Source organism: Podarcis melisellensis (assembly GCF_964234715.1).
Source record: "Podarcis melisellensis genome assembly, chromosome: 5".
Lineage (NCBI taxonomy): Eukaryota > Metazoa > Chordata > Lepidosauria > Squamata > Lacertidae > Podarcis > Podarcis melisellensis.
In genome coordinates this window covers 631365-639831 of record NC_138537.1, presented here as the reverse complement: position 1 = coordinate 639831, position 8467 = coordinate 631365, and the positions used below count along the sequence as shown (strand labels likewise).

General features: G+C 55.0%; 1 protein-coding gene across 2 annotated transcripts; it reads right to left on the bottom strand.

Moving 5' to 3' along the window:
* Positions 1-2071: 2071 nt before the first annotated feature.
* On the bottom strand, positions 2072-7375 carry LOC309370369 (uncharacterized protein). 2 transcript variants are annotated; one of them, XM_081912020.1, is made up of 7 exons: positions 4819-7339; positions 4554-4653; positions 4394-4477; positions 4190-4294; positions 3825-3876; positions 3572-3644; positions 2072-2175 (listed from the first exon to the last, which is right to left on the bottom strand). In XM_081912020.1, exons 1-7 carry the CDS (start codon positions 4923-4925, stop codon positions 2142-2144), a joined length of 555 nt encoding a protein of 184 aa, XP_081768146.1. In that variant the 5' UTR covers positions 4926-7339; the 3' UTR covers positions 2072-2141. The 2 variants fall into 2 exon arrangements, with proteins under 2 accessions (XP_081768146.1, XP_081768145.1); XM_081912019.1 differs by having other exon boundaries at positions 2072-2843; positions 3572-3876; positions 4819-7375.
* Between the last annotated feature and the right edge of the window lie 1092 nt (positions 7376-8467).

The following is an 8467-nucleotide window of genomic DNA, read 5'->3' as shown; positions in this document are numbered from 1 at the left end:
TAAGGGGGTCAGCTCCCCCCCCCCTCCTCATTTCCGGACAATGAACTTCCGTGGTCGTTCCCGCACTCTGTGCTATGACTGATTTCAGTCTCTGTAGTTGGAACTTCACTGGTTGGTTGGCTGACAAACTGCTGGCTGGCTGCCATCAGAGCTGTTATCAGTTGGCATTCCTAAGGGTTGGGGAGCCGACTCTCAGCTATGCTCATCCAGTCTTGCATTTAACCCTCTCTTACTGCCTGCTTTTTCCAGCTGCCTGTAAATCTACCCTGGGAGCTGGTGCATTCAGGACACTCCGCCTACATCCAGTCTGCCTTCGCTCCTCCCATTTCATTCCTTTTCTGGTTCTTGGAGACCCAGTGGAAGGGAGCTTGCCACAGCAGGAGAGGTGCGATGGCCTGGGATTCAGACTCAGATGCTGAACCTGAGGAATCCCAGCCTGCACAGGATTCCCCGCCTCCAGAACCAGCTGAGCCGGGGCTGGGGCATCAGCCTGAAGGGTCCTCACCTGTGCTGGGTCCTCAGGTGCAGGCTCCAGCTGAGTCTGCTCTGGCTCCTGAGGTGATGGAGGACCCATTGCCTGCAGGTGCTCCACTCTCAGCCCCGTCAGAGGAAGGTGAGGTTGCCTCTGGGTCCGGTAACCCTCCAGCCTCTCCTGAGCTGCAGAGGCTCAGGGCAGAGAGGCGGAGGGAACTAAGTTCTCGCAAGAGGAGTGCTCGCCTCCAGGCCAGGAGAGGCGAGTCACCTGAGGATCGTGGCCGCCGTATGCCTCGTGGCAGGTAAAAGCCGGCCAACCCAGTCCCAGGTTGCGGAAGCTAGTTCCTGCCTGAGCTCCTGCCCTGCCCTAGCTTCCTGCTTGCAAGCCTGTTCCTGACTTCACCTGACTCCCTGCCCTGCACCCAGCTTCAGCTACTACTGACTGCCTCCATGTTGCATCTTTGACCTTGGACCTCGCCTCTCAGGTAACCCACGGGACCAGCACAAGGGGGAAGACACCATTGACTCTTCACTGCTTCCCTCCTCTCTGCCTCCTTCCTCCCCTGCTTCAGCCTCTGAGTCTGCACTGCTCTCTGCCACAGCCTCTCCCTGCTCACTAAGCCCTGTTCCCTCTTCAGCTTCTGACACCTCCTCTTCCCAGTCCTTTCCCTCTTCTCCCTCTGACTACTGATCATTGTCCCACCATTGCTTCCCAGCCTGTGAGCCTTCTTCCCTTGATGGTTCCCCAGCTGGTCCCCCCCATTCCTCTGTGTCCAACCAGCTCATGACAAGAGGTCAGGCAAGTAGGAGCTGGCCGAGGGCAGCCTGAGCTTGGGGGGGGGGATGCCCCATCTGCCCCGACAGATCAGCCTCCCCTGGGCCTGGCCTGACTCACCCCCTTTTGCTCAGCACCAGAAACAGGCCTCCCCTTTTGGGTTGCAGGCTCCACATTCCTTGGGGAGGGAGCCTTTGTCTTCCATCCTTGGCACAAAGGAAAAGGTAGGGGAGGGATTCTCTAAGGGGGCTTGTGAAAAGTAGAGGGATCCCTTGGGAGGGGGGCAGCTGTGGGATGTAATCCACTGGGAGCAGTCAAATACAACATTCCTTGTTTTGCTAGAGTGGACATGCAAGGGAATGTTCAGTCCAGCCAGTCGAAACTTCCTGCTCCTGTGACTAGTGGATGGGCGTGGCCTTTCCAGACCTGGTAAAAGGACAAGGCACACTGCCCCTCTCCCTCCTTTCCATCTCTGTCAAAGCAGATGGTGGAAGTGCCATTTCAGTTCCTGTGGCAGACGCCCATGTTCAAGGCAGCAGGTTCACAGAGGGCAAGGAGGGAAAGAGAGAAGAGATTTTGAGTCCTGAGTGCAATTGTGGAAATGTGTGAGGAAGAAGAAAGAGCCATGTCAGGAGAAGTTTAAATTAATGACAAATCTTCCTGTCCACCTCCTTTCCTTCATCCAGGAGTACCTCAAACGTCCTGGGGACTATTGCACTGCAGAGGTCGGAGGAGAGGTTTGGCCTCATGAAGCTGGAGAGATGGAGGGGAGAGACTTATAAGCTGCCTCCTCTGAGTCCCCCTTGCCCCTCCTGCCTGCTCTCCACCACAACCACGTCCATTCAAAAGACACACCTCCGTTGGAAAAGGGCCTCCAGGGCCAAGTCAAGGATTAGGGGGCACTTGTTAAAATCATCACGGAGGTCCTGGAAGAGAACGGAGGAGAAAAGTCAGGATGATGGCTCCAACCCCAAACTCCAAGCTTGGCTTGCCCATCCCTGACCCTCCCACCCACCCACCTCCCTGCGGGGGTCCCTCACACAACCAGAATGGCCTCTGCGCCCAGATGCTTGGAGGTCTGAATGGCCCTGAAGCCGCTCAGCGCAACTTCCTGGCAACTCTCAATGACCTGGGTCAAGAAAAGTCAAGAGAAGTCAAGACTAAGTTCATGCCTCTCTGTCCTCCTTATTCTTTTCTTCTAGGATGGCCTGGAAAGTTGTGTGGACGATTGCGCTGCCCACGTCCAAAGTGGAGACCCCCCAGCAGGCGCTGGAAGTGCCGCTTCAGTTCCCGTGGAAAAAGAAGAGAGAAGAGAGGTTGAGTCCTGACTGGAATTCTGCAAGAGCCTTGCCAAGACAAGTCCAGGCAAAGGACAGACCTCTCTGTGCTGATCCTCTTCAGGAACACCAGGTGGGAAAGGCCTGCCAGGCAGGGAGCAGGTCCTGCAGGACTCCCAGCAAGAAGACCTGAGAGGTGAGTCTTGGGTACAGACCTTCAAGCAAACAAGGGACAAGTGAGTTGCTGTCCCCAAGGTGTGGGGCTCACCTTTTGGACTTGGCCAGAAGCAGGCCAGCTCCGGCTGAACTACTGTCTTCTGCAGAGGAAAGAAAAATCCAGGTCAGATGATACAACGAAAGCCACTCTGGATGGGTGCCTCTTTGGCCAACTGGGATATCCAAATAGAGCCAGCAGGTTCCTTCAGCAATATTTTAGGGATAGTATCCATATACCTGGAATTTTGCCGTTCTTCCTCCCTTTCATATTCTCCCAACAGTCGCAGAGCTGTCTTCTCCGTGCCTCCAGGGTCTCCTTGCATTTCTGCTCTCCTCGTTGATCTTTATATTTGTACAGCCCTCCTTTAGTCCGAGAGATTTCGTCTCCTTCCAACGAGGGAATCTTCTCAGGACCATCCTGTGGATCTTGGCATCTCTACACTTCCTCTTTAGCCAGAGAAATGCCATCTCCTTCTAACAAGGGAGTTTCATCAGTCAAAGAGGGCTGCTCTCCGTCCTCTTGGATCCTCACTCACCAGAATGGCTTGGGCCATCTACTGCTTGGAGGACTCCAGTTCTTTTTCCTCTTTTCACCAATCGGTTCTCATTCCTCTGACCGGGCTCTAGATTTTCACTTTGAGTTCCAGGAGCTGCAGATTCAGAAGTCTTCGCAAGTGGACAAGAATTTGGTGATCCTATACATCTCCCCTCCTCTGGACCCTTGCCCCTCCTCTGGTCCCGCCCCCCAAAAAAGATGAAAAGAACCCAGAGATAGGTATGAAAACCAACCGAATGAGACCAAATGGAGAAAAACCACCTTCCTCCTTACCCAGTGGCCTCTCTCTGGTGTCCAGCGGAGCCCGAGGTCTGCACTGAATACATGTCTTTGATGATGATGTCATCTGGATGGAAGAGAATGGAAATGAGAGTCGGTCCAGGCGCTGCCCTCCCAGGCCAGGTGTGAAAGGCCTGCCAGACAGGGAGCAGGTGCTGCAGGATCCCAGCAAGAAAACCTGGGAAGAACGGACCTTCAAGCAAACAAGGGACAAGGGAGTTCGCTGTCTCCAAGGTGTGGGGCTCACCTTCTTTGGGTCTCCTCCAGAAGCAGGCCAGGTCTGGCTGAATTACTGTCATCTGCAAAGAAAAATCCGGGTCAGATGATACTACGAAATCCACCCTGAATGCGTGCAAGAGAATGGAAGGACAGGCCTCCCTCTGCCATGGGCCCAATCCCTTGTCCCAGAGGACCTCCCTGGGCCCTGCAGCCTCCTGGGCAGAGGTGGAAGGGCAGCAGCAGCAGCAGGAAAGGGGGCAGGAAAAGCCTCTGGCCTCATCCTGGCTCCCAGGGACACACAGAGCATCATCTGCAATAAAGGTCGCTGGGGGATGTGCTCTTTCGGGGATGGAAGCAACCAGACAAATGAAGAGAAGAAGGTGAGGGACTTACTCTGAGTTGGGGGAATCTCCGCGCCACGGCCAGAAGCAGAGAAATGCAGCCAGCCACTAGTGTTTGAGCCTCCCCAGTTTTGCCAAGGGAGTATCCTCGGCAGTCCTGTGGGAGGAAAGAGCGTCACAGTTGGGGGCAGTTGGGGCCAAAGCAGCAGGGCAGGCTCAAGGGCCCAAGCCCCAAGCAAGTTGGGGGGACACTTACACTGAGCAACTGGAGGAGGGTGCCAGGACTGGGGGCTTCCATCAGGAGACTCCCCAGCAGGAGCCGGAAGCGCCACTTCAGTTCCTGCAGGAAAAGAGAGAAAAGTTGAGTGCATGTGTTTGAGGAAGAAGAAGAAGGGAAGTCCAGACCAAGGACATACCTCTCTGTCCTCCTCCTTTTGTGGGCCCCCAAGAACAGCCTCCAGGGTCCCGTGAAGGATGGCGCTGAGCATCTCACCATTATACTTTGGCCTCATGATGCTGCAGAGATGAAGGGGAGAGGGTTAGACGTTGCCCCCTCCCCGTCTCCCTTGCCCCTTCTCCCTCCTGCCTGCTTTTCCCCACCTGGAGCTCCCCCTGGAGTTCTGCCCCCCACCCACCCCACCCCACCCCCGCAACCCCATCCATCCCAAGGACCCCACTCACCTCAGCTGGAGGAGGGCCTCCAAGTCCAGGTCAAGGGTCAAGCAGCAATCCCCCAGTGCTCCAAGGGCCCCAAGATGTCCTGGAAGAGAAGAGAGGGGGAAAGTCATGTCTTTCTGGGGGCCTCTGTAGGATGGCTCTGACCCCTAAGCCAGGCTTGGCTTTCCTGGGGAATGGCAGCCCCATGCCCTAAGCCGGCAGAGTCCTCCTCTCCAGGGGATACACAACCCCTTCCCCAAAGCCCCTCCCTCCCCGTGGGGGTCCCTCACACCACCCATCACTCACCAGAATGCCTTGGGCCAGCTACTGCTTGGAGTAGGTACTTCAGAGTTCAGAGCCCCCTGAGCTCAGCTGCCTGGCAGCTCTGGCTGACCCCCAGGAGGTAGCGCTGTTCATCCCCCAGCAGCTGAAGTGCAAAAGTCAGGCTGTCAGTTCCTCGTGAGGAGAGGGCTTCTCTGCATCAGAGAGTGCAGAGTTGGGGGCAAAGAGCCCGGGCAGCAGGGGGCAGGTCTGAAGGGTCCAGTCCCTGTTCTTGTTTTCTCCAATGCTCACCCCTGGGAAGGGATGTGGAACCGTAGCAGAACTGCAAAGAGAAGGACTCGGGGAAAGGTGAGTTCGTCCCTGAGCCCCTGGCAAGGCCATTCCAAGAATTTTCTCCTAGATTCCAAGTCCTACTAGATGGGTGGGACACCCCAGGCCTTGGGGGCCAATCCTGGCCTCCTTCCCCCAGAATGTGGCTCCCCAGGGAAGGTGCCCCTCCTGCTGACAACTGCCCCCTCCCAGCCATGCCCCCCACCCAGTCCCCTGCTTCCTCCATTGGACCCCACAAAATGGGTTGCCTGCTGGGGGAGGTAGGGTTTCCAGGCGCTGGCCCAGATGGACCTTGGGTCAGATCCAGCCATCTCGCTCTTTGCATCTTTTGACTAGCTGCCCCCCATGCCCATCCCTGCCCTCCTCTGTCCCAAAAAGGAGGGCCACTTGCTCACCTGGCACCACGGGCTGCTCCGGGCCTTGCTGGGGGGCCACCCTGTTGCAGCGTCTGAACAGGCGCCTTAAGCACCCGATCCCCTTGTCACCATGGCAACCCCCCACACACACACACTTGGACCTGGGCCCACCTGGCCCCTCCAGAGAGGGGAGGCTCCTCTCTCAGAATTGGGAAGCCCCTGCTGTTCCGCCTGCAGCTGGGCTGCATCTTCCTTTCACCTCCTTCTTCCTGCAGCCCCATTCCCAAAAGGAGACCAGCCCCACATCCTTCCAGGCAGGCTAGGGGTCTCCATAGCGCAGGATTGGACCATCTGCTTTGCATGCAGGTCTTCTGTCCTGGGCAGCATCTCGGGGGGCTAGCAATGTGTGTGTCCCCCATCCGAACCCCTGGAGAGCTGCTGCCGGTCAGTGCAGGTGATGCTGAGGTCAATGGGTCACCGGACTGACTCTGTCCATGGCAGCTTCCTAGGAATATTCCTCTTCAGTTATGTAGCTGAAGAGGAGCAAGCTCACTTCTGCACCAGACCCACCATCGATTCCTTTTGTTAAGAGACAATCTGGAAAAGTCCCTGTTTAATATACAACAGTGCATGGGCAGAAATGCTGAATGGGAGAGGAAGCAGAATTCTTCCCTCCCGCCTGCTGCAAGAAAGCCATAGGCCAAGGGACCCCTCCCCCGGTGGACTAGATGACCCCCGGGAACCCTTCCAGCTCTACCATTCTATGGTGTCAACTGCAGCAGACCCTCTGGATTTCCAAGGGGGCCGTTGGAGCATCTGAAGGCAGCGGCCCCTTCTTCTGAGTTCCTGCACAAGACTTGGCTCACCCATTCAGGCTGCAGCCCCTCTCCTGTTGTCCTCTCCCCACCCCCAGGTATTGAGAGGTACACCCCCCCCCCGAATATGGAAGCTCTCCATTCATTTTGGTTTTTAATTTAGTATATTTATATAAAAGGTACTATAAGAATTCTAAGGTCTCAGATCTATAAAACACGTGTTCATAAATGTACACGGCAAAAACATACATGAGTACATATAAACCACGTCTCTGAAATAGTACAGGAGAACAATCCTGAGGCCATTCTGATTCAATGACCTCAAATATTCCTCTGCAGTAAGGGAGGCAAATGGCAGCCTCCCCATTGTCTTTGTGCTTACAGATCCTGTCTGAAGGGTGTATTTGTGTATAAATGGGGTGAGCCTGTGACCTGCATTCAGGAACTGAAGTATGGACCATCACAAAAGAATGGCCAGGCTGCCCAGGTAATGCAGTCAGTGACCATTGTCAGGTATCCTGGCAGGCAGGATTTCTGCTGGAGCCCGACCGCCTCCTTCTGTAACAATGTTTTTGGGGGTGGTCTTGGGCCACAGGGTGGGCAATTTCAAAAGTCTATATAAGGGCTTGTGCACCATTGTTCAGGGTTCTTCCTCCTGTGTGTGGTGAATGGGGAAACTGTTGCAACAGTTCAATAAAGATCAGGCTTACTAGCCACTTTGCTTCTCAATATTCTCTGCTTGGCCTCTGTTATTTTCTTCTACCAATAAGGAACCCACTTAGGGACTCTTGACGGGCTCTTGGATACCCTATAAGGTAAAAGGAGCAGGTTTTTTTCTTATAACAAAGATAAAGCTAAAAAGTAAAGGACCCCTGGGTGGTTAAGTCCAGTCAAAGGCGACTCTGGGGTTGCAGCACTCATCTCACTTTCAGGCCGAGGGAGCCGGCGTTTGTCCACAGACAGCTTTCTGGGTCATGTGGCCAGCAGGACTAAACTGCTTCTGGTGTAATGGGACACCGTGATGGAAGCCAGAGTGCATGGAAACACTGTTGCCACAGTGGTACCTATTTATCTACTTGTACTGGTGTGCTTTCAAACTTCTAGGTGGACAGGAGTTGGGACAGAGCAACGGGAGCTCACCCCATCGTGGGGATTCGAACTGCTGACCTTCCAATCGGCAAGCCCAAGAGGCTCAGTAGTTTAGAGCACAGCACCACCCACGTTACCTTACGTTATATTGATATACCACCTTGATTTTCTAATGATCTCAAGGTGGCTTGCATGGTTTTCCTCTTCCCCATTTCCTCCTCACAACGACCTTGCGAGGTAGGTGGGGCTGACTCCAAGGGCACCCAGTGAGCTTCATGGCTGAGTGGGAATTCGAACCCAGAGGGCATCAGAGGAAGGAGGGAAGGAAAGAGGGTCAGGGGCCAGCGTTGCCCGAGGCACCCCTGAGCATCATTCAAGGCACCCCAGGGGGCCACAGCACCCTGGTCAAAAACCACTGGCTTAGATCATTCTTGAACTGCAGAGTTGGAAGGGACCTCGGGGTCACCTGGCCCAGCCTCCTGCTACTGCGCCTCCAACCTTGATCCTATATATCCTTTGCAGGGGGTTGGACTAGATGGCCCCTGGGGTCCCCTCCTGTGTAAAGGGGAATGCACTCTGCTAAGTAGAATCCTAGAATCCTAGAATCATAGAGTTGGAAGAGACCCCAAGGGCCATCGAGTCCAACCCCCTGCCAAGCAGGAAACACCATCAGAGCACTCCTGACATATGGTTGTCAAGCCTCTGCTTAAAGACCTCCAAAGAAGGAGACTCCACCACACTCCTGGGCAGCAAATTCCACTGTCAAACAGCTCTTACTGTCAGGAAGTTCTTCCTAATGTT

Bases quoted from the DNA above. Each gene is read 5' to 3' on its own strand.
- LOC309370369 (XM_081912019.1), bottom strand. From the start codon at position 4,925: ATGACTTTCCCCCTCTCTTCTCTTCCAGGACATCTTGGGGCCCTTGGA. The intron at 4,654-4,818 runs GTGAGTGGGGTC...TCATCTCTGCAG, and splicing joins GAGGCCCTCCTCCAGCTGAG to CATCATGAGGCCAAAGTATA. The intron at 4,478-4,553 runs GTATGTCCTTGG...CTTTTCCTGCAG, and splicing joins AAAAGGAGGAGGACAGAGAG to GAACTGAAGTGGCGCTTCCG.